The sequence below is a fragment of the Hippopotamus amphibius genome, chromosome 8 (assembly GCF_030028045.1).
Source record: "Hippopotamus amphibius kiboko isolate mHipAmp2 chromosome 8, mHipAmp2.hap2, whole genome shotgun sequence".
Lineage (NCBI taxonomy): Eukaryota > Metazoa > Chordata > Mammalia > Artiodactyla > Hippopotamidae > Hippopotamus > Hippopotamus amphibius.
In genome coordinates this window covers 139,996,289-140,022,486 of record NC_080193.1, presented here as the reverse complement: position 1 = coordinate 140,022,486, position 26,198 = coordinate 139,996,289, and the positions used below count along the sequence as shown (strand labels likewise).

General features: G+C 36.9%; 1 protein-coding gene across 2 annotated transcripts in view; it reads left to right on the top strand.

Moving 5' to 3' along the window:
- Nucleotides 1-25,363, top strand: part of SLC38A11 (solute carrier family 38 member 11) — a 51,702-nt gene extending 26,339 nt beyond the window's left edge. The window contains exons 8-12 of one of the 2 annotated variants that reach the window (XM_057746532.1): nucleotides 10,115-10,185; nucleotides 10,852-11,013; nucleotides 14,006-14,118; nucleotides 17,030-17,161; nucleotides 24,967-25,363. In XM_057746532.1, coding sequence (XP_057602515.1) covers nucleotides 10,115-10,185; nucleotides 10,852-11,013; nucleotides 14,006-14,118; nucleotides 17,030-17,161; nucleotides 24,967-25,260 — 772 coding nt within the window. In that variant the 3' untranslated portion in view covers nucleotides 25,261-25,363. The remainder of the gene's footprint in view (nucleotides 1-10,114; nucleotides 10,186-10,851; nucleotides 11,014-14,005; nucleotides 14,119-17,029; nucleotides 17,162-24,966) is intronic. The other variant, XM_057746533.1, reaches the window with a different exon arrangement.
- Nucleotides 25,364-26,198: the final 835 nt, after the last annotated feature.

Genomic DNA, 26,198 nt, shown 5'->3' with positions numbered 1-26,198 from the left:
GTGCTCTTTGTATATTTTGGAGATAATGAGTCCTTTGTGAAACCTGCGCCCCCTGCAGTGGAAGCGGGGAGTCTCAACCACTGAAGCACCAGGGAAGTCCTGAGATGTGTCTTTTAAAAATATTTTCTCTTAGTTTTAGCTTTTGATTTTGATCATTTTTGTTACTCCTTTTCCGAATGTTTAAACATATAAGGTAAATCTACCAATCTTGTTATTTTTCCTAGAGACCTCCTCTCAGAGCCTTTGTCCCCTTGCTCCTTTCTAGATAGACTTCTCAGTTTGCTGCCCTGCTGTTGTTCTAGGACTTCCTTTCACCTCTTTTTTGTGTTAGACGCCCTACATCCAGTTTCTCAGATCTTTCTTTTTTTATTTGTTTTCTTCTTTTGCTGGAGCGTCCTGAGTAGCTTGCTGGTGTGTCTGAGTCCTTCACACACAGAGGTTTAGCAAAGTGAATCAGCCCTCTCACATCGTTAACTTCCTCTATGTCCTTGTAACTTCTTCTGTTCTCAGCAGTTACTTTGTAAGCATCTGCCTTCCATTTTTCAGAATGTCTTCTCCAGCTATGTCTCTTCTTCCACCATTCCCTTCCCTGTGGATTTATCCCCCTTGTCAATTCCTTTAGTAGCGTTCTAGTGAGGTCCAAGATGAGAAAAAAGATAAGTTTATGTGTCCCATCTACCGTGTTTAATTGAGTGTCCAAGTTTAACATTTGATTATTAATTTGCCTGCAGATTTAAGTACAGATTCAAACATTTTATGTAAAATATAACTTGCTCTTTAGGGAAGTTATTTCATTGTTTGTGAGGCTTGCACTATGCCGTGAAGAATAGCAGATAGTACACAGGAGGAGGAAGGTTCAAAAATGCTTTCTCAAAATTTATCCAGTTACTAGGTTATCTAGTCCCTTCCTTTATCTCTTAGTTTACAGCTGCTGTTACTCTCCATTTGATCGAAAGATTAGGAAAAGAAAAGAAGAACTACCTACATTAGCACTTATTGAAAGCTTTGGGAAGAAATGTTTGTGGAAAAAATGACTCAAACAAGATTTTATCTTATTTTGTTGGAAATTTCTTTATTTAGTTCCCCAAACTGGGAATTGATTATTTCTGCCTGTTATTTACGCATTCAGTGAAGTTATTGTGTCTTCAGTTTGGTAAAAATCATGAGATTAATTTTCCATTGTTTCCAAAGACTATTAAACACACACACACACACACACACACACACACACACGCATACACACTCTCTCTCTCTCTCTCTCTCTCTCTCTCTCTCTCCCCCTCCCTCTCCTAGAGATTTTATAACATATGCAAGGTCATATCACCGAGTTGAAACAAAATACAGGACCTGCAAATAATTCCTGAAAGTGAAACTCTAGGTTTCCTGATGAAGTAAGGTAGCTTCTGTCTATGAAAAAATAGTGTTAAGAGTTCAAGAAATGAACTTAAATGTCCCTGTACTTATATTTAACAACGTCGATGATAAAATATAATATTCTTTCATAGTATTTCCCAGTAGTGAAATACAAAAGAAAAACATTTTACCTTTGCAATATGGACAGAATAACACCCTTTCTATAATCAGAAAATTATATAACAAAAATAAAACCAAGAAAAACCCTTAATTTATGTGTGTGTATGTAGATAGAATCTTAAAAATATAAAACGTTAATTTTATCCTTTTTTTCCTTTCAAGTGATTAGTCTAAGATGCTATCCAAGTGGTGATTAAATAATCAGGCAATTTGCCTCTCTATCCATTTTAGATGTCAAACATCTTAAGGTTTAATGAGTGCCCTCTTTTCTTCAAACGTTTAATTATCTTCCACTGGTGGTAGTCTCCACACCGCTGTAGCAAAATTTACAAAATCACCACAGAGTAGCTACAGCTAAGCTGGTGGGGTGAGCAGCTCTGGGTACCCTGAGATTGCCTAAGGGGCTCTGTGCAGCTGGAAGTTGCACTAATTCGGTAGACCCAATTGTGCAGAAACCCGTATGGTGTATGGTGTGTGGGATAGAACACTGACTATTTACTGTGAATATCCAAAGCATAAATGAACCTTTTCATCTCTCTCATCATCATCGAAACCAAATGGCTGCCCGTTTGCTTGCGTGCATGTCATCTGTTATCAAGATTAATCATTCACTTATTTAAAATAAGATAGCTTGCCTTTCTCAAGGTCCCTTCATTCTCTAACAGAATGTGAATACCATGATGAAGACTGCGTTTCGTGTACTTGCAGGTCCTTACACCCAGACTAAGCCATGTATCGTTACTCTAGTAATAACCTGAGGAAGGGGAACAGGAGCAGGAGGTTGCATCTGACACTGATTGTCCGCTATACACCACACTCTTTCATTCATTTTCTCACAATCCTAGTGTCAGATATATAAAATAAAATTAATATTGTCTCTTTTCTAAAGCAGAGAAAACTGAGACCAGTGTCATTAAGTAATCTGCCCAAAGTCACCCTGCTAGTATATCATAAAGTTAAAGTTTAAACCCAAGTCTGCCTGACCCCAAACAAAGCTTATTATTTTTTTTCCTTCCAGCTTGCTATATTCCATATGTTTTTTCTTCGTCGAGAGAAAGTTCCTTCACAATGGAAATTAAGTTCATTGCTATTCTAGTTGTCCCTTATTGATAATATTAACCACAGTTTTATCTATAGCCAGCAAATAATCACATTAACTGGAAGAAGCAGGTAGGAGCCAAATGGGGACAGAGAGCTGGTTTATTCATCGCTAGGTAACATTAACACTTGCTGAAGAAACACTATCACTTCAGTGAACTAATTTCAGAACTGTTGGCTTCCATTGCAAACTCTAGACACACACCAATAAATGTGGTTGGTTTCAGTTCTCAGGGAAATGAACTTTGACAGTGCCAACAGAAGAATCTAAAAAAAAAGAAATCAGAGAGTAGTTCTTATTTGGGGGTTTCTTCAGCAGAAAATTAGCCTCTCTTGGTACAAAAGAAATACTCCTGAAGAGTTGCATGTTAACTAACATGTTTGATTTTGAAAAATCATTTGAAAACCATTTCCTGTTTACCAGTAACATATTGTGAATTATTCTTTGAAATTAAAAAAAAAAAGGAAACGTGCTCATCCTATAATTTAATCAGTTTGTAATAACAGATTAATTCTTTACTTGATACATATTTAATAATATTTCGATATGACTACTATGTACTGTGTTTTCCCTCATGTCTCTATTCTTAATGGCAGTTTTGATTTGTTCCTCCCCGTTTGTTGTGTTTTTGCTTTTTTTCTTCTTTTTGTTTTCTTTTTCTTTCTTTTTTTTATTTTAAATTCTCAAGTAGCCATGGATCTTTATAAGTAAACAAAGTATTCTTCTTGTGTATTGTTATACTCATCCCCTCCATTCTTCTACCTGCCTCTCAGAATGTTCAAGTGGTAAATAGTAGCTGAAACTTACAGCTAAGCTACACTACAGGAAAAGTGAACCCTCTTTAAGTAATTTAACTCTTAGACCATTAGAAGGTAATTAGGTTTTCTGCAACAAAAAACGACGTATACAACTTTTTTTTTTTTTTTGGCTGTGTTGGGTCCTCTTTGCTGCGCATAGGCTGTCTCTAGTGGGGCGAGCAGGGGCTACTCCGTTGCGGTGCACTGGCTTCTCATTGTGGTCGCTTTTCTTGTTGCAGAGCACGGGCTCTAGGCATGTGGGCTTCAGTAGTTGCTGCACGTGGGCTCAGTAGTTGTGGCTCTAGGGCTTCAGAGTGCAGGCTTCAGTAGTTGTGGTACCTGGGCTTAGTTGCTCCGAGGCATATGGGACCCTCCTGAACCAGGGATTGAACCTGTGTCCCATGCGTTGGCAGGCAGATTCTTAACCACTGCGCCACCAAGGAAGACTAGATGACCTTTTTTTAGACCTCTGTTGTCCAACACGGTAGCAACCAACCACATGTAACTATTTTGTTTTTATTTTATGATTTTTTATTGAAGTATAGTTAGTTTACAATGTTGTGTTAGATGCCAAGTGTGCAGCACAGTGATTCAGTTATACATATAAATGTATATATGTAAACATATATATATTCTCTTTCAGATTCTGTTCCATTATAGGTTATTACAAGATATTGAGTAGAGTTCCCTATGCTATACAGTAGGTTCTTGTTGTTTACCTGTTTTGTGTATAGTAGTGTATATATGTCAATCCCAATCTCCTAATTTATCTCCCCTGACATGTGACTATTTAAAGTAGACAAAATTAAATAAAATTAAAAATTAATTCTCTCTAGCCATAATTTTAAATGCTCAGTAGCAGCATGTGTCTAGTGGTCACCATACTGAACACAGCACAGATGTAGAACATGTCCATCAGCACAGAAAGCAACTGTAGGGAGGAGAATTTACCCCCTCCCCCCAAAAAATATGTCTCTTTGGCAGGTGAGTTATTTCGAGCTGAAACCAATCAAGACCCAAAACAGTCAGGCAGTACCTTTGACCTTCTTCCTCACTGCCTGAAAGAATTCAGATAGAGGGACAGTCCTGGAATAGAGCTGTCATCAGAGATAGCTGCAAAGAATATGTACTAGGTGTGGTGGAGAATGCAGGGCCTGCAAATCTGAGTCCATTAAGTGTCCTGTGTCTCCACATGGCCCAGCAAACATTTGTTTACCAAACATTTACTTTTCCATCTCCACGGGAATTGCCTTCCATCCCTTTGAAGTCCCAAACCACTACCCTCAACATCCTCTTTTTTCTTTAGCTGTAGGTGTTATTTAAGGGGAGGACTTTAGCCATTTTGGCGAGTTACTCAGTTCCCCTGGGTCTCTCCTGTGTATACCTGTCAATAAACTTTTGTTTGATTTTCTCCTGTTAATCTGTCTCATGTCAATTTAATTCTTAGAGCAGCCAGAAGAACCTAGAAGAGTAGAGGAAAATTTCTTCTTCCGGAACACACTACGGTGTGGTGCTATTCTAGATTATCATACTGAATAAAAAATATTTGACCTCTTTGTTTTGTCTTTTTCTCTGCAGCATTTCCAGTGGTTATAACAGTGATTGCCACATTGGTAGTGTTCAGCAAATATTTGTAAAAAATTGAATGAATTGAATGACTTTCCAGCAGGAAGAATGTAATTTCAGTTAGAGACTGTTTATGGAAATTTAAGGTTAAAAATTAAGTTCAAATCCAGAAAGGTTTCATGTAGAAAGTACTGTATAATTATTTAAAGTTCAGGAAGCTGTAAACTGGGCTAGATTTTTTTGAAATAATTTTCTGGTTTTGGTTCCAATCTTTATCAGCAATAGACTATCATATTTAAAAGCCAATTTATTTCTCTTTCCCTAGAGGTAACTATTATTCTTAAGTTGGATTTATCTCTTTTCCCAGACATACTGTTGATATTATTCTTAAGTTGGTTTGAATCATTCCTGTTCATGCTTTTATACTTACACTGTACATTTATGTAGTGGCAATAGTATTTAGTTTTGATTAGTATGTTTGTAAAATATATATAATCACTATGGTAAAAAATATATACATTTTCCAGTGTAACTCATATTTTTCCCTCAATATTGTATTCAGTATATTTCCATTTTGATAAAATTAGCACTGGGTGACTTTTTAATTGCTCTACAGCATACAATCTGATGCTTTAGAAATTTAGAAATGTAGTTATTTGCTAAGCTTTGAGTTCCTTCAGCTTTACTAGATATTGCCAAGATCTTCTCCAAAGTGTTTTACAGTTCACAATTCCTTACATAATAATTGTGTCTTGTCCTTTCCTAGCAGTTTCTCAACATTGCTGTTATTGAATTTTTTTTTAAATGTATTTCATTTGAGTTTCTCTAATTTTTAAGGAGGGTGAGCAACATATAGCGTATTTGCTGGCCATTCTCATTTCCTTTTCTATCAATTAGCCGTGGTCTGTTGCTCATAGGAATATCTTTTTCTTATGATATGCAGGAATATTTAATATACACTGGATAATAACCCCTTCTTGATTATATGCAGGACAAATCTCATCTCTCAGTTTTTAGCTTTTCTTTATTTTTTAACCTTGAATATGGATTGTTTTATTATACAGACATTTTATATTTACCTTCCATTGATTTTATCAGGTTTATCAATTTTTACCTTTATGGATTTTGCTTTTATAGGTTTAAAACAACCTCTCCTTCATCAATATTATATTTTATTCTTTGAAATTAAATATTAATTTGGAGAGAATTGACATCTACATGATATTGAGTCTTTCCATTCATAAATATGGATATGGTATATCTCTCCATTTGTTTGTCTTTCAACAAAATTATATCATGCCATTAATATTATGCATATCTTTAAAAGTATTTAGTGTTTTTGTTGTCACTGCCGTTTAAAAAACATTTTAACTGGTTCTTTTTTTTTATAAATTTATTTATTTTATTTATTTATTGGCTGCATTGGGTCTTCATTGCTGCACACGGGCTTTCTCTAGTTGCTGTGAGCGGGGGCTACTCTTCATTGTGGTGCGCAGGCTCCTCATTGCAGTGGCTTCTCTTGTTGTGGAGCACGGGCCCTAGGCGCATGAGCTTCAATAGTTGTGGCACATGGGCTCAATAGTTGTGGCTCATGGGCTCTAGAGCACAGGCTCAGTAGTTGTGGCGCACGGGCTTAGTTGCTCTGTGGCATGTGGAATCTTCCCAGGGCAGGGCTCGAACCCATGTCCCCTGCATTGGCAGGCAGACTCTTTACCACTGCACCACCTAGGAAGTCCTAACTGGTTCTTATTTGCATACATCAACTCTATTAATTTTTGTATGTTGAGCTTATATCCAGTGAAATTGCTGAATGCTTATTAATTCCAATAACTTGTCAGTAGATTCCCCTGAATTGTCTGTGTAAATAATTATATTGTGTCCAAATAATTTATCACTTTCCAATGATTACATATCTTATCACTAAATCTTATTTTATTGCATTAGCTAGGACTTCCAATAGTATATTCTGGAAGCAGTGATAGTGAACATCCTCATCTAATTTCCTCCTTTAATTGTAGTATTTCTATCTTTTCACTTTTAAATATGTCATTTGCTGTAGGTTTTGGTATATTTTCCTTATTAGGTTAAGGAAGTTCCACTTTAATAATAGCTTGCTTATTATTTTTATTATTTACCTGCTTGTCAAAATATATACTGGTTTGTAGGCTTTTCTACATATTTTGAAATGGTCAGTCCTAAGCTTTTTTTCTCCATTAATCGTTTATGTGGTGATTTTTCTGTTACTGAACTACTCTTGCACTTATTGGAGAAACTCTTCTTAGACGTGATTTTTTTCTTATACATTGACTGCATTTGATAATATTTCATTTTCTATTTCAGCATCTATATTCTAAAGTCAGAGCAGTCTATAACTTCATTTTCCCATCCACATTGGATATCAAAGTTTTGTAAAATATAACAAGAAACTTTCGCTTTGTTTTTTCTGTGGAACCATTTTTCTGGAGCTCAGTCCCAGGCTAATTTATAAAAGATTGGAAAACCGTATTCAATGTCTCTTTCCTTCTCTTTATCTAGATTTGGACACACATTTTTTTCCTATCTGTAACATGTTTTTGGTATTATCCATTGTATAAAATCATCATCGTTAAGACGAACACAGAAAATCCAAAATTATCATAGGTACTATTTCACCGCTCCATCTTATCTAGGAATATCAAGGAACCACATGGACCAGGAAAAAAAATTTTAAACTTAAATGAAAGAAGAAAAATAAAAATAAAACTCCTACCTTTTCATTAGTAATATAAGAGTTAAAAAGTAGGGGACCACCACAATCTGTGCTGAAAGGAAAAATAAATATAATTCACATGCAAATACCCTAACGGGGAAAGTAGATCATTTAAAACACATTAGAAAGTTAAAAATACGCAAGCTTCTACAATTGTTAGTGCTGCCTTTCCTAAAGAAAAATTTTAAGGACTGTGGACCAAATTTGTATTTTTCCACATTAACGGTGGGCTCTGGCAGGTGTGCTGTTATCGGTGATGTTCACTGCAGTAAGAGCAGTGGAGGCAGCAGGTGGCAGCAGCTCCCACTCAACACGGGATTCCCACAAAACCACGGGATGCTGAGCAAGCAAGAGGGCCCCCCTTGCCTGCTACCTAGCTCTTTTGTGTCTGTGACTGCTCATTGCAAATATGGAAAGAAGTGACATAATGCATAAGTCCCACCAACTCTGACAAGACGAATGAGACTTTTTTGTGTCTACACTGAGAATGAATAACAAAGTTATGAAACAGATGGATTTACACTTAGTGCCTTTATGCTAGGACCCTTCTTCCCTGTGCCCTTCTATCTTTATGCCTTTTTTGGGTCTCACTCAAGCCTTTCCTGTCCAGGGAAGCGGGCCATACTTTTGGACACTTGCTACCTTCTGTTAAATGACACTGTATAATAATAACAATGTTGGGGACTTCCCTGGTGGCTCAGTGGTTAAAAATCCACCTGCCAATGCAGGGGACACAAGTTCGATCCCTGCTCCAGGAAGAAACCACATGCGCGGAGCATCTAAGCCCATGCGCCACAATGTAAAGTAGCTCCCGCTGGCTGCAACTAGAGAAAGCCGTGTGCAGCAACAGAGACCCAACGCAGCCAATAAATTAATTGATTTAAAAAGATAATAATAATAATAATGTTAATACATAAGCTGATAATTCTAGTGGCCATTTATTGAATACTTACTGTATGCATGTCTCTCTTGCAGAGTTTTACATATTGTCCTCGTTTAATTTACACAACTTGGTGAATCAGTTAGTATTATTAGTAGCCCCATTTTATAGATATCAGAACTGAAGCACAGAAATGTTATGTACTTTGCTTAAGATCACATAACTAATAAGTGGGATGGGGCCAGAAGACCAGCACAGGCTGTCTGATCTTGGAGCCTGTGGTCTTCACTATTACTCCGGGACTTGTTAATCAGGGAGACCAATCCCTTCCTAGAGAAAGGTTGGCAAATATTTTAATTCCGCTAGGAAAGAGGCTTTTCCAAGCTATTTAAAGTATATGTATTTCTAAAACCTCTTTGAGAAGTGTATACACAGGTGGGAATTTGAGGCGACTGGAAGTTCAGTAAGGAAGAGATGGACAGACCAAAGAGACAAATCTCAACTTCTTTACTTATTGTTTGTAGAAGCTTGACCAGATACGTCACCACCCAGAGCTTGACTTTCCTAATGCATTAAATGGTGATAATAATACTTACCTGTTATTTATTTATTTATTGGCTGCATTGGGTCTTCGTTGCTGCGCACAGGCTTTTTCTAGTTGTGACGAGCAGGGGCTACTCTTCATTGCAGTGCGTGGGCTTCTCATTGCAGTGGCTTCTCTGGTTGCGGAGCACAGGCTCTAGGTGCACGGGCTTCAGTAGTTGCGGCACATGGGCTCAGTAGTTGTGACTCGCAGGCTCTAGAGTCCAGGCTCAGTAGTTGTGGCACATGGGCCTAGTTGCTCCACGGCATGTGGGATCTTCCTGGACCAGGCATCGAACCTGGGTCCCCTGCATTGGCAGGCGCATTCTAAACCACTGTGCCACCAGGGAAGTCCAATAATACTTAAGTGTTATCGTGAAGATTGAGATAGCATAGGATAGTTCCTGGAACATAGTTAAGTACCTTTTCAGTTAATACTAGTTCAGGTCCACCTTTTTCAGTAAAGTGTAGTGCCAACTGTGAATTTCCCTTGGGCAGGATGAGCCTGGAAGAATGAGTTAAAGGGAAATAAAGGGCAGCAATGATTAACTGAGGAAGAACTTTGCATTATTAATGTTTGTATCTCCCTCAATGAGTGTCTCAAATGATGAGTGCATGACAGATGTTTGTTGTTAAACTGTTAAGCAAATAAAGTCACAGAATTAAGTAGTCAATTTTAAGAATGTAAAACTAGAGTCTTTCTAAGTATTTGTCAAGAACTGAGGTTAACAGATAACAGTGATATTCCTGGCAAATTTATTTACAGTAAAAAAAGATGAATGGGGGCCCCTTATTAAATTCTGACTTAAAGATGTTCAATTTATAGTGTGACATCATTTCTTGTTTTCTTATATGCTGATGCTTGCATTTGTTTAATCATTCATCAAATTAACTGATTTCTCTTCTAGACCAAAAACAGAAGATGCCTGGATATTTGCCAAGCCCAATGCTATTCAGGCTGTTGGTGTAATGTCGTTTGGTGAGTACTTGGTTTCCAAGGCCCTTTCTCAATATGGAGTCTTCCGTACCATGAAAAAGTGCTGTGTTTCATATTTGTGTCTTGAGCAGATGTCCTAAGTTTTAGACTTCCTTTATCATATGATCCAGTTTGTGCCAACATAAAATTAGGCTCAAACTTTTCTCACTCATCACTAAAATTTGCTTCAATTTGGACAAGTCTCTTCTTCATGCAGAAAACTCAAGTCTTCTTGTTTCTTAACTTGAAAATGTAGCAAGTGTTACAGACGTCTTCAAAACCTTGCACACAAAGTATTGCGAGTTGGCCAGACTTCTAAAGCTACTCAGTTATATCCCAGATGGGAAAGGAAGCCCTGGACTGAAAATATCGTGTTGTTTAGATTTCCTTTAAGATTGGAAAGGCCACTAGGAAATGGGAGAGAAAGTTGTATAGGCCTGGTATATATCCAGAGTGACATGAGGAGGTCACATAAGCCTAATGTGAATGAAATTTCTCATTCCTACAGCTGTTGGAAAGATTATTTCTGACATATCTAGTAAATTAGTATATTTGAACTTCATCTCGTTGATATTTCAAAGTAGCATAGGTCTCTGAACTTTCAGAAGGAAAAGAAGAACTAGTACTATAGTGTTTGCTTTAATAATGCTTTTTTTTCTTGTATTGCAGCATTTATTTGCCACCATAACTGCTTCTTAGTTTATGGGTCTTTGGAAGAACCCACCGTAGCTAAGTGGTCTCGCATCATCCATGTGTCCACCTCGATCTCTGTATTTATCAGTGTTCTTTTTGCTACATGTGGATACTTGACATTTACTGGCTACACCCAAGGTAAAAGGAGAACTTTGGTCTCAGCATGTTTTGGCGTTCATATGGAGTGCTGCTATCACTTCTCATTTTAAGTACAATTATACCCATGTTCTACTTCAAAGTAGAACCCATTCTCTCCTCTGCCTTCCTGCCTCTCCTAATTTTCCTAAATTTCTCCTTTTTATACTGCCAAGCTGTTTCTATAGTCCCTTCTCGCTCCTTCCATAATTTCACTTCAAAGCACGTGAATTCCAGCTTCCCTCTCTACTAGTCCACTGCAATGTCACTTTCAAAGACACCAGTATCCTCCCATTCCTCAGTTAACAGTCTTCTTCTTGGTTCAGATTCTCAAGAACCTCTCTGAATCACTTAACAGTTCTATACGTTCTTTCTTTCCTCCGTAGAGGAAAGAGCACTACCATACCATCATTCTTACCTTACTGTTATTTTTTCTCTCTGAGTGATTCATCTTTGCTTTCTCCTACCTCCTCTACCCCCCCACGCCCCACCCCCCCTTTTAACTGGCTGGGGCAAGTTGGCTTTTTTTTCCTCTCCACAAATTCTCGGGAGATTTTCATTGTTTTAACTCTAGTCCAGAACTTTCCTTTCATCTGCAGCCTCTTGCCTGCAGGACATTTCTACTTAGGTGTTCCACTCTTGCCTTAAATGTAAAATACCATCTTTCCCACAAAACCAGCCCCTTCCCTCCCCGCCCCCACTCTCACCCCAGGACCCCACACTGAATTCACTTCTCTTTTCTTCTGTTCATCCAAGCCCAACAACTGAGTGGTCATCTCTTCTATGTCCTTGACCCTTACATTCTCCCGTCTGTGTAGTGTGAGAGTTAGGGTATTCTGACAGCCTGCTAGCCTGTGATTCATGCCTTTCACAGCTTTTGCAGGTCTATTATCGCATTTGACCTTCAGACAACCCTAGGAAGGTAAGTGGAATAACTAGTTTTACCCCCTGCTTAGAACACAAAGAGGCAGAGTAACTTGCCCAAGCTGGCTGGTGACAAGGTAGAAAACACGTCTCCTGACTTTTTTGTCCCATTTTCTTTCCGTTCCATCTTGTTGTCTACCCTATTTTGGTCACATATGAGCCATTAAAAGCTGTCTCTTAACCTCTAGTTCTTCTTAACTTACTTTTCAGATGACATTGAGATACTTTTGGGTGGGTGGTGCATTGTTCCAAATGCAGGGCGACTGCGATTATAGGGAGAGATTTCTCAAGAAATAAAGAAAGACAGCTTTGTAAAATGTGATTAATAACATAATTCCAATGCCATCAAAAATATAATACCTGTGTGTGCCGTTAGAGTGCAGTAATGACATGACCTTGAAAATCTTGATAAAAATTGTTTCAAAACATTGCCATGTTTCCCTGTTGCTACATATTTGCAGAGACAAATGGCCTGTAGGCTCCAGTCTGCACTGAACCTTGGTTTTAAATGCCTTTTCTGTAAGACATAAACCCTTTTTGTTAGTCACACCTTCCTGGTGTTTTTATCAATAGTAATTGTTCAGATGTAATTAAGTCTTTATATAACAGCTGACAGGTTGGTTTTGCTTGTCTTTTTTTTTTTTCCCTAGCTGTAATTCCCTACAATACACTTAGACTCAAGCTAGAATAAGCTGTTGTTGTTTCTTCAGGCCATTTTGCCTGGGGCAAATCTAGTCTTGTTTGTGCACCCTGCATGCTCCTTTTCCCTTTCATTACATAAACTCCAGCTTGTGAGGCAGTGAGAATTCACATTGTTCTTGAATTTCCCAGTGGCTTTTGAAAAGGTGCAGGGCCTCTTTTTTTGTGGAGGTTAGTGATCGGGGAGTCTTGGTCTTTTTTCTCTGAGTGTTGGAACCCTTTCAATCAACCTTGTATGAACCTCTCCCACTCCTGCTTTGTGATTTAATCTCCCTCTGCCCAAAAGGGACGCTAGAAAGTAATGTACATTTACTTCAATTAATAGGCAGAGAGGAAAAGATCCACTTAAAGTTAGTCTTCGGAAGAGGCAGGTCCTTTAGCCTTTTAATGAAAAAAAAAAGTACAGAAGTATCAATGTTATTATTTTGTTTTCTTTGTAAACAGTGCGGTAGTGTGTGACTAAGTTTCTATTCAGTCTAATTGAAAAATGTGGCCAACATTTTAAAATGTAAGCATATTATATTTAGGAAACAAATATTCTTTGTTTCTATATTGGGAAACTTTTTGCCGACATGATCTAGGCCCTGATTAGATCCCTGTATTTCTTCACAGGTGTCTAAGAAAATACAGTCTCTAAATAAGAATCGGTTCAAGGTATACAGGATCCATCATTTAGTTTGGAACTATTTAAATATAATACTCTGCTTGGGAAATAACCATATTTTCACAGTTTTGAATCAGTGCATTTACACTTGGCCTCATCAAATACCATGGAAGATAATATATGTTTGGAATTCCTTGCTGTGGCCCCGTTTGTGATTAAACTCTATAGCGTGATATACAGGAAATTCAGCTCCTTACAAGTACTAGTCTACTGTTCCTTTCAGGATTGTCCTTGATCTAAGAATAACATTTCAAAAGGAAATTTGTTTATTTTAACAGAGCTTTTTTTTTTTTTTTAAATAATGAAGTCATTTACTAACCAGAAACAAAGACCAGAAACAAGTGTATGAAACCAGTGTGCGAGAATTTAGGGAGTTGATTCTGGTGTAAGAAGACAATGGATAAAAGTATTTTTCAGAAGTCGATAAAAATTTAAGGCTAATCTTCTAAAAACAAACACTGAGAGTAAGAGAAAAACTATTAGTGATGAATTTACTTTCAAGTGGAACGTGCTAGTTTTAATATCTATCAGTAATTATATAGTTTTTGAATGAAAAATTTACATTTCGACTTGGCAGTCTATTCTATTAAATTAAATGACGTTTATGTAGCTTCACTTATGTAATAAATATCCAGTATCTCATTTATTAGATATTTATCTCAAATACCCAGGATCTATTAAGTAAATCTATTTTATATTATTCTCTAGGAGACTTATTTGAAAATTATTGCAGAAATGATGACCTGGTAACATTTGGAAGGTTCTGTTATGGAGTCACTGTCATTTTGACGTACCCGATTGAATGCTTTGTGACTAGAGAGGTAAGCACAGTTTCTTTCCAACGCTTTACATAGGTCATCTCTCTACGGCATTGATTTAGGGCGATTTATAAATCATTTGATTCTGCAAATTCCAAGTGTGTGACAAGTAATATAATTTATGAAATTTTCCCTTTTAACAAGTTTAAAGATAAATTTATATTCAGATGTTTACAAGATATTTTTTCAAAAGTTGGATTTGAAAATCATGCTTGGCAGTTTAGTGTATATTAACATAAGTATAAATATTTATACAACTGCATTCCAAAATAAATGCCAGGCTTTAATAGAGTCAAACCAAGATTTTATTTTACTCATTCTTACAAAGAAATTAAGTACTAAGGTTAAAACATGTTTTACAAAATTGTCTTTTGGCTAAAATGTTTTGTAAATCAACATGTATTAAAGGCACCATAGGACCAATTTGATCAGTTTGATTATTTTTAAAAAACTAAAATATTTTATTCTTCATGAAAACCCAAAATTCAATTTAAAACATTAGTTTTACAGATATATATTTTATTTATATATATATTTATAAATTTATAAATGTTTATGTTTATGTAAATATGAAATAAACATTTATTTATTTTTTCATAAATTTATGTTTATTAGGGTAAGTATATCTATTTATATTTGTATACCATATAAAATAATATAGAGTATATTATTTATTTATATCTATATATTGATATATTTCACTTATAAAGTCAACTCCAAGTTATATTATATAGTCCACCTGGATTTGTAGAGGAAGATTAGATAAAGGAGAACTAATTCTTTTTGTGTAAAATTGAATAATGTGGCTTGTCAGGAATCCCTTATACAGTAAGCTAAAAATCCAGTGTACTATTTAACAGAAAAACATGACCCTGCTTCATAGTGGTTCTTTCAGGAATCACACTGAAAAGGCTTAGTCTTCGGATCTATTCCTAGAGGCTGTTTACACAGTGCACTGTGTCAGTGGCTCTAATGTGTGAAGCAAAATGCCTGCAGAGCTTCAAATACACTAAGTAATGGGCCAGCTTCTTAAGACAGACCAGTGCTTACTTTATGCCGATTCTGGGGATAGGGAACTGCACAGGGAAGAGAAAAGAGGAAAAGTTCAGCGCTGTGTATATCCCTTACAATTAGCACTGGTCCTCACTTACAAATGTGTAATTCACAGGCCAGCTCTCCTCCTGGAATAAAGGGAGCAGTAGACTGAACTTGATGAATATTTTTAAAATTGAAGAGCCTTTAAGATTTTTGCCAGCATTGTCAGATGCAGGAAGTGGTTTTATTTTAGTTTCTGCCCAGCACTTTAGGGTCAAATCTGATCTCTAGATCAGCAAGGACAGATGGTGCATTCTCATGTGATTCGTGGTGAACTGCCTGTGGTCGGTCGCAGGCACTCCACCTGCATAGCTTATGTCTTCAGTACTTGGAACTTGTGTTTCCTTTCTAGCTACTGTGACAGGAAGACAGAACTAAATCAAGATCTCTGCCATGGTAGCAAATACTAGGCAGAGGACACTTGTACATACCTCACCCATTCACATCCTTTTTCTTTCTCTCCTTTCTGTATAGACACACACACACACACACACACACACAAATATACAGTTGGCATAAATATAATCAAAGCCATTGCTGTTCACAGGTAAAGTAGCCAGACATGTACAAGGGTGCCAGGAAGCCAGTCTACCCCTTATAAATCTTTCTCCCTAGCCTGCTGCACTAAGCGATCTTCATCTATAAGAATGAACTTTAAATGAGATAATATTTGGAAGGACATTACCAATTGTAAAACCATAGATGAGTAAAAGTGATTCGTATCCCTGTTTAATTATTAACAGAGTTATGGCAGTATCCAGTCAACGGGGGACTGTGACTCACCTAGTGACCCTCTCCCCCCACTTCCAGTTCTTGTCTCATGGTTCTTTTGCACAGAGCTACCGCCCTCTTCAGACTGTCTTCTCCTTGTCGCTCCTAGGTATCTTTCCTGTTCTTACCTCTTTGCTCTTTTTCACACTGTTGTCTTGGTCTATAATTCTGTTCTAAATCCCATCCATGTTTCAAGCCCTGCCTCAAGCCAAGGTAAGACAAGCACATTTCAGGAACACTGTAAAGCCGATTATTCTCAAGGAGACAGATCTAGATAACTAAAGCACTGTCTGGTTCTAAATTGTATTTGATCTTTTTTATCCTGTCAAAAATGGATCCACTGTTTGTTTCATTACATTGGTTGGATCTCTCCAATTAGAATGTTAATTACTAAGAATAGGAATCATCTCCTAGACATTTTCTCTTAGCAAATCATAACACAGTGTGGGACACATTAAATAGATAACTGTTGATAGATTTCATAATCTGAGTATCAATGGAAAATAGTAATCAATGCTTCGCCATTTTTGTTGAAGAAAGGCAAGATAAAAATAGACAACTTATATCAGATAGGATTTAGATTATATGAAGTTAATTTCCTGTTAGTAAAGAATATTACACATTTATTATTAAAGGATATTGTGCTAACTCCTTCCTTAGAGATCATTCAAATAATCTAAATAGCATTTGTAGTTTGTGTTAGTGGTAACCTTGCTGAACTCAAGGAAGGAGGATAAGGTAACTTCCCAAGGTCTCTCTTATAGAGAAATGTATTTATTCACACATTAGTATGCCATGTTCTGAGTCTGGAATGTAATCCACTGCCTCTAATGGTTCAGCAAAGAATACTTGTTGTTGATATATGTGTGTGTGTCTATGTGTAAATACTTTGGAAAAGATAGAACATTCATTCACATGGCTTAAGATTTGACTGATTGCCTTATTGGTAGTATTTTATACAGTCCTAACTACCATAATATAAATACTCTCTTGATAAGTCCTGCATGACTCAGAATCCCTCTCTAAATAATCCGTTTATATTTGGCAGGTAATTGCCAATGTGTTTTTCGGTGGGACTCTTTCATCAGTTTTCCACATTATCGTAACAGTGGTTATCGTTACTGTGGCCACACTTGTGTCATTGCTGATTGATTGCCTTGGAATAGTTTTAGAGCTCAATGTAAGTACATTCAAAGATTCTAAGAATCTCTTTTAAAATAGTTTACATTTAACATAAGGTGTATTTTCCCTTAGCAAAAGTGTCACTTTCTAAAGTGGAATGAAAATGTGTTTGTTATATTATAGTAAATATTTATAAAGATGATATTGTGTACTTTATAGGACTTTCTATTTTAGAGCAGTGGTTCTCCAGTGGGGGAAATATTGCCCTTCCCTCCCCACCCCCAGGGGAATTCAGCATTGTCTAGAGACGTTTTCAGTTGCTGCAGCTGGGTAAGCTGGTGCCAGTGGTATCTAGAGGGTAGAGGACAGGAATGTGGCTAAGCGTCCCACAGTGTGCCGGGTAACCCCCACCACCAAGAATCATCCAATCTAAAATGTCAGTAGTGCTGAAATTGAGATATTGGTTTAAAGCATTTTTTTCATATTTTATTTTCTATAGCACATACATATCACATCTGAATTAATACTGGCATGTTGCTTCAGCCAGCACATATTTAAGTTCTACTTCCAGTATATCACCATCCTGCTTAAAATTCTCTACTTTCCTACCAACAAGCATAAAATCTGTTGCCTTTATGATCTGACCCCAAGCTTTCTATGGAAGGTTATTTACCATTAACTTCCCAAAATCTACTCTCAGCTCTAGTCAACCTTATTTTTGACCTATGAGTAAGCCATATTAATTCTTTCTTTTATCTTTTGGCTTGTGTTTATACTTTCCTGTATTATTATTTTCCTTTCATTTCTGTCCAAATCTTACAAAGATTTAAAGTCTAGTGCAGCTTCTCACTTGTTTATTTGTTGATCAGATATATATTGAATAATTACAGTTGACCCTTGAACAACATGAGTTTGAAGTGTGCAGGTCCACTTAAGGACAGATTTTTTTCAATAAATACGTACCACGTGATCCTTGGTTGGTTGAATCTGCAGGTATGGAGGAACTGAGTATGTGGAAGGCTGACTATAAGTTATATAGATTTTCAACTACTTGGAAACCCCCTAGCCCCCGCATTACTCAAGGGTCAAGTATGCTGTGTGCCACACAACAGACATACAAGGATGGGAGGAAATCAGAAAGGATCCGTGAGTGTGTGGAGCTCACAATCTCACAAATAAACTTAAAAGTTCAGCTGCTAGATAGGCAGTGAAGAAGAGAAAGAGATATAGGTGGACTCCTAAAAGACATTTTTGAGAAAAGATTGACAGAATCTGGTAACCAGTTCAATAAGGAGGACAGGGGTATAGAGGAACACATCAAAAATGACTTCTTGGGATCTTGCAATTCCTATTCTGGGTATTTATCCAAAGAAAACAAAAACACTAATTTGAAAATATACATGGGGACTTTCCTGGTGGTGCAGTGGTTAAGAATCTGCCTCCCAATGCAGGGGACATGGTTTCAAGCCCTGGTCTAGGAAGATCCCACATGCTGCGGAGCAACTAAACCCATGTGCCACAACTACTGAGCCTGTGCTCTAGAGCCCCGAGTGCGACAAGTGCTGAAGCCCACGTGCCTAGAGCCTGTGCTCCATAACAAGAGAAGCCACCACAATGAGAAGCCTGCACACTGCAATGAAGAGTAGCCCCCACTCTCCACAGCTAGAGAAAGCCTGTAGGTAGCAACAAAGACCCAACACAGCCAAAAATAAAATAACTAAATAAATTTATTTTTAAAAAAAAGAAAAAAAGAAAATATAAATGTACCCTGAAGTTCATGGCAGCATTATTTACAATAGCCAAGATATGGAAGCAACCTAAGTGTCCATCAATAGATGAATGGATAAAGAAGACGTGGTATGTAGGTAAATGGAATACTACTTAGGCACAAAAAATGAAATCTTTCCATTTGCAACAACATGTTTGGATGCAGAGGGTATTATGCTAAGTGAAATCAGTCACACAGAGAAAGACAAATACTGTATTATCTTACTTATATGTGGAATCTAAAGAAGATTAAAAACAGAAACAAAACAAAATGAAACCAGACTCATAAATACAGAGAACAAATGAGTGGTTGCCAGAGGGGAGAGGGGAGGGGGTGAGATAGGTGAAGGAGATTAAAAGGTACAAACTTCCAGTTACAGAATAAATAAGCCATGTGTATGTAATATATGGCATAAGGAAAATGGTCTATAATATGGTAATAACTTTGTGTGGAGATAGACGATTTACTAGACTTATTGTGGTGATCATTTTATAATGTATGTAAATGTCAAATCACTATGTAGTACACCTAAAGCTAACATAATATCATATGTCAACTATATTTCAATTTTAAAAAGAGACCAAGAAAAAAAAAGAAAAAAAAAGAATGACTCCTTGGTTCTACTTTGTGGAAGTAGGATAATGATGGCATTTGGTGAAACATGAAAGAAGTGAATCTATCACTTTATAGAATCTATCATCGTCCCCTTCTACGAGCTTAATGAAATTTCTACTCAGAATCACACCACTTAGCAAAGCTTTTACAGATGGAATCCCAAGTCATCATTTACTCACTCCATTGAGAGTTAAAGGGGAGGTGAAGGTATTATTCCTTCCAGGTGCCATTTGGATTTGAAGTTCCAGCCAAAGCCAGTGGGAGATTCCGTCAGGAACACACTATTGGGGATTTTCCTGTATCGGAGTATGTGGAAAGTAGGGAGTAGGCAACTCCCCCAAACCACAGGTGAATAGGGAAACATCTATTCCACCAGCAATGGAAAGAAAGCTCATAGGAGAGATGGACAATTATGAAAGGTAACTTTTACCTACTTCCTAATTTTGCACTGGCCAAAGGCTAGTAGGTTCACTCAAAATCCTTTCATGTTCCAACCTTGATCTGTGTAAGTGGGTGGCTGCTACTTTAACTTGATTTATGTATTATTTGTATCAGATATTGTTTGAACTGTCTGTAAATGTGCCTTCCCTACCGAAGTGCAAGTTCTTTGGTGACAAGAATGGTACTTAGCTGTCTTCTCCATCCTCCACAGTATGTAGCACAGTGCTACGAACACCGTGCTCACATTCCTGCATGGGCGAGTGCCCCTTGGGAACACAGCTGAGGAACTATTTCTGCAAGTGCTCCTGGACATAAGAGGCATTCTTTAGTGTAGCACCAGGAGATTAGGTGTTACACAAAATTGTTGGGGTTGACAGTAATGGTAATCCTTTAATTATGCCGAGGAGATGATCATCAAGATTCCCAGCTCTGTTATTTCTTGTTTTGTGAGATGTCTCATTTTGAGTTCGCATATTTGTTTATTTGTTTGAATATTGTAGGATTGTGATATGAGAGAAGACATGTTTATCAACTGCCTTAGCACTCATTATTTTCATAGCGTAACAATTTTTTGTTCCCTTTAAGTTAACCAAGCATACACACATTGCTTATTTTTCAGGAATGATATATTTTTGTAAATTTGACCATTACTTTCTGTTAGTTGCGAATCTCCCTGACACTTGAACAACAAAATTATAAGCACATAGTCACATTAAACATTCTCTGTTGTACTTACATTGAAATTTTTTGTGGTTTAGGTAGAATTTTGGTGCTGTAAAATAATCAAAGAATAATATTTGGTGAATATCTGTTATAAAATTAAGATCTGAGCTGGCTTGGAGCACTATTTTAAAAAATTTAACACAATTCTGGATCCTTAGATTTTTTAAAAACTTGGTTATATAAACGTTCATTAAAAAACAGAGTGCTAAATTGTCATGATCTCATAACTCAATCACATTAGTTTTTTAAAGCACTTGGTAGGAATTCACAAAATGTAAGATCTCCCGTCTCTTCCAGACCACTTGAGTGTGTATATTTTCCAGTCAACAAAAGTCTTTTGGTAAGCACAATATCACAGTCAGGTCTTTGTTCAGCTCCGTTTTGTGTGGGCATCTGTCATGTTTCGTAAAACCAAATCAAGCATCATTTCTGTCAGTAATGCTAGCCAGGTCACATGAGGCTTTAGAAGTAACTAAAGCATGTGGTGTTCCCCTTCCGAACGACAGTGTGAGCTAAGGTGTAGGGAGTATTTTCTCTGTGCCGAGTGTTTTGCGTGCATTATCCTCCTCAATCTGTATTAATTTTACAGATAAAGAAACTAAGGCACAGAGTGATTAGAGTGATTTAATAGATCACTTGTTTTTTTTAATTGAAATGTAGTTGATTTATAATATATTACTCTCAGGTATACAACGTAGTGATTCAGTATTTTTATGGATTACTCTTCATTTAAAAGTATTGTAAAATAATGGCTATATTTTCCTGTGCTGTACGACATATCCCCGTATCTATCTTATAGTCGTTTGTTTCTCTTTCTCCCCTCCCCCTATCTTGCGGCTCCCACCTTCCTCCTCCTCCCCGCTGGTAACCACTAGTTTGTTCTCTATATCTGTGAGTCTGTTTCTTTTTCCTTATATTCACTAGTTTGTTTTATTCACTAGTTTGTTTTATTTTTTAGATTTCACATGTGAGTGATAACATACCTTATTTGTCTTTCTCTGAATTATTTCACTAAGCATAATGCTTTCTGGGTCCATCCATGTTATTGCAAATGGCAGATTTTCATTCTTTTTCATGGCTGAATAATATGCCAGTGTATGTGTGTCTGTACCACACCTTCTTTATCCATTCATCTGTTAAACACTAAATAGGTCACACTAGTTTTAAGTGGTGGAATCCACAATAAGTACAGTAAGAATCTTTACAGATGAGATGTGTAACAGAATCAGACCTTCAATTTGCCCAGCGAGGGAAATGCTGTTACTTAGTATAACTAAAATAATATAGAATAAATTATTCAGGGTTATACTAGTTATATAATAAAAAGCAAAACCCCATTTAGAACTAGCTTCCGTTTTATTTTATTGGTTTCATAGCAGTAGACAGCAGTGACATTTTCCAAGGCAAACACATCCTCGATTTTAAAGGATTCATTTTAGAAATAAATAAAATAAATATATAAGTTCCATTCTTGGTAATAAGAATCCAGCATCTCGGCACTGATGTTGCTATTAGAGAAAAGAGGCATCTGCAGTAATTGGGCCCTATGGGTTTCTACTTGCAGCAGAACAAAGAGAAAAGATGAAGCAGCTGGTACCTGTGGCCAGAGTAACCAGCCCAGCAAGCACTGCGTGCAGCTTACAGAGGAAGGAAGAAGGCCAGCCGGTTACCCAGCGAGAGCCCACATGTAGAGTGAGCAAGCCGTAGCCAAAGACCTCAGAGCTAGAGTTTCTTTTTAAGGTATAGGAACACATTTCAGGAGTCCAAATTGATTACAAAGTAGAAATTTTAAAGATGTGTAAGCATTCTTTTATTTAGTTTTCAACTTCCTTAATTCAAATGAGAAGTTTCTATTCAGATAGGAGAATTCCGATACCTTTCTAATCTGTACTGCGAGTAATAATCTTCAACCCTTCTGATAATTCCCTCCTGCAAACTGCAAAATGCCCTGGCATCTGTAGTGTTATTATCAAAGGATGGTGCTTCCCCCCCTTTATAAATAAGGCTATATTTTCTTGTCTCTTGGATAAACTGTTATGATATTTATGTCCTGTCAAGAAACTTCAAAAATTATCCCAAAGTCAGTGCTGTATCCTCAGGCAAGGCTATATTAGATCAAATTAGCTGGACTCATTTATAGGGAATAGAGCAGATGGAACTGTTTTATCATTTTACTGACAATCTTGGATCCTGACAACAACCTCTAGCAAGACGGAGCTTTCAGATATTAGGAAAGTAACCGCTCTCAAGACAAGATACTCAGTTGGACTTCTTCCAGTACAAACATCAGCTATACAGTTTTCCCACTAATTGCTACTTTCTCAACCCTCAAGAATTATGGCATAAACAGAACACCCATTACTTTGCACTGCCTAGCAAGTTAGGTTTGGGAGAGTCCCAAGATGCTGACTGACAGTTTCTTAGCAGCAGCTGGTGGCAGTTTTCATCCTGATAGCACTTTCACGCTCCCCAGTTCCAGATGAAGTAGCCTCACGTTTGTTCCTATGAGAAGAGACTCTCACTCGCTCTCTCTCTCTACACACACAGACATATAATTGTTTTCAAAAATTATTTCATAGAAATCAAAGGATAATTATAAGCGCAGATTGAGTTCTACAGTATTTTTTGTAACTTAATAAGCATTGTCAGTTTCAAGTGTCATGATGAGCCTAAGGAATCCATAATTCATTTAACTCTGGCCATATGAAAACTAATCGTTTATATGCTGTGTACCTTTGTAGGTACTCATTTGTATTCAGGTGCTTTGAATAGCAAAATTATGTCCATATGTTTTAAATGAGAGTATGGTACCTCTTAGTATTTTCTCATTCTTATATCTCTGACTGTAGAAATATTTTTCATGAAGTGTGGTCCTGCCTGTTCTTCCCCAGATTTTTAGATGCCTCCTGACTAGTCTGACTTCACAATTTGTCCCCCTTAAGTGATATTTCTCCAGACTTTCGCTGTTTCTGTAAAAAATAAAGTTATATTTTTGAAATCATAGTTGTGTATTTCTAGTATGAGTAGTACTTAGTATAAAACACAGTAAACAGTAAATGGTGATACTGAGAAAATCTTTCTTTTAAAACTATTTTTAAGGTATAATCTGTTCTTTTACATCATCCAACTTCAAAATCAGTTTTCTATGATTTTTTCCCTAAGGATAATCTGCCAAAATAATGTGTCAAAAGCTTTCAAACCATAGTTGATAGGCGTATAGAGTTTCATTATACTATCCTTTCTACTTTTCTGTATATTTACAAATTTTGATAATAACTTTTTCAGATGTGGAAAACACATTTTTTATGGAAAGCTTCTTTTGCATTCTAAACCATATCATATTTGTTATTGAGTGTCTGTTTTAAAAAACTTCTGTTTTATGGTTTAAGAAAATATTTGTCATATGGTTATATTTAATATATTTTGTTAATAATATGTGTTATGTTTTGTTTAATATATAATTAATTTTTAACATAATTAGAAAAATATATCCCCTAAAATGCATTAAATTTTAACCTTACTTCATTTGCAAAGTTACTAGTACAGATTTGACCTCCTCAAGGGGAAAGTCTCTTTCCTTTGAAGTCAGTAACTCTTGGTCTTTTTATAATAGACAGCGCTACTCCCTGTAATTTTCAATCTGACATTCCCCCTCAGGTTGAACTTATCCATAAACTAATATGGGGGGAAAGGTGAATGAGTCATAGTTATTTAGTTCTGCTGTCAGTTTTCTGGGGTAATTAATGTGTTTTACCTGAAAGAGGATTTAGAGATGCTATTTCATGCTAAATACCCTTAGGGGTATAGTTTTCCTTTCTCATACAAACAGGCACCTACTTTCACATAAAGCCGAGGAAAGAGGAGAGATCAGACGTTGTGCCCTGTATACACCTCCCAATAGTCCCCTTTTGTGCACAGTTGACAAACAGACCTCTCAGCTTTGAATGGCATAGTAGGTACACAGCAATTTAAACTGATTGGTATAAAGAAATATGATGTGACTGAAAATATGGGAACTTTTAAGAGTTTGCCAGGAATCAGTCTTACCATCTGCTTTATTTTATGTACTATTTTCTGACTTATTTAAGTCTGATATGCTATTATTTTACTTTTCTTATTTGTAAATATATCATCAGGAAGGGCAAAACCTATTCCTAAGTCTTTCTTGGAATTATTTTTCTTTCCTTTGATTTAACTGAACCTATCAAACTTTCATCAAGCACGATGACAAATATAGTTTGTAAATGTTTTTTAAAAACTGTCCAGAGAATGCTCCGTTCAGTAACATTATCTTATTTCTTGTTTTCGATATGCAGGGTGTGCTCTGTGCAGCTCCCCTAATTTTTATCATCCCATCGGCATGTTATCTGAAACTGTCTGAAGAACCGAGGACACACTCAGATAAGATTATGTCCTGTGTCATGCTTCCCACCGGTGCGGTGGTCATGGCTGTGGGATTTGTCATGGCCGTCACCAGTCCTCAAGACTGCAGCCACGGGCAGGAAATGTTCTACTGCTTTCCCAACAATTTCTCCCTCACAAACATCTCAGTTTCTCATTTTCAGCTGACAACACAACTTTCAGTTTTAAACATCAGTATCTTTCAGTGAGTTGGCTGCTTTAAAAAATATGTATTTTTCATAGCCTTCTGAACTGCATAATAACATTCACACGTTGTCATCTCTATATTATAAAATTATTACTTTGGCATTTATCAAGACTTGGTTTTCTTTACTCTTTAGTCCAGTGTAAGAGATAAAAAGGCGAGAATTCCCTGACGGTCCAGTGGTTAGGACTCCAGGCTTTCACTACCGAGGGCCCTAGTCAGGGAACCAGCCGCATGGCGTGGAAGAAAACAAAAGATAAAAGATAAAAAGGAAAAGAACATTGAACTTTCTTAAACTGGGACAAACTAAATGTTTTGTTCCAATGACTGTGCTGCACTCATCTTAGATGCAGGAGGAAAAGTGAAGCGTTTGCTGTCTGCTGCCACCATCTCAAGGCAGTATTCTCTTATCTAATATGTAAGCCAGTATATTGTGCTCTAAAGTGAGTAAATGATTGTGGGTTGGAATTTTGTGTATATGTCCTTTATGAGAAAAATATGGTTTTTGTCTTAAAAGAAGGACTCAAAGGGAAGGAAAACTCAAGACTATTAAAGAGCCTAGATATCCCAAGAGCAAAGGAAAGCTCTCCATTATGATTTCAGCAGCATCCCTTGTTTAGAAGGAAGTGGATCCCTGGAGAAATGAGTTAAGTCCTTCCCACGTTACAAAGCGTGACTAGTAGACTGGGTATACAGGGCAAGGTGTGTGAGGAATCACGGTTACCTCTCAAGTTTTGATCCTGTGGGAATATAATGGGAGTCCCATTAAGTAAATTGTAAAATGGGGAAAAACCACAAGTTGTTCTGAGGCACACGCTTCAGAGATCAGTTCTGCATCAGCTTCGGACCTATTGAAGTGCTGGCGGGAATCAACAGCTGGAAGCTCAACTTTCAGACTAGAACCTTGAGAGAAGAATCAGGGCTACGAAAGAGGCATGCTCA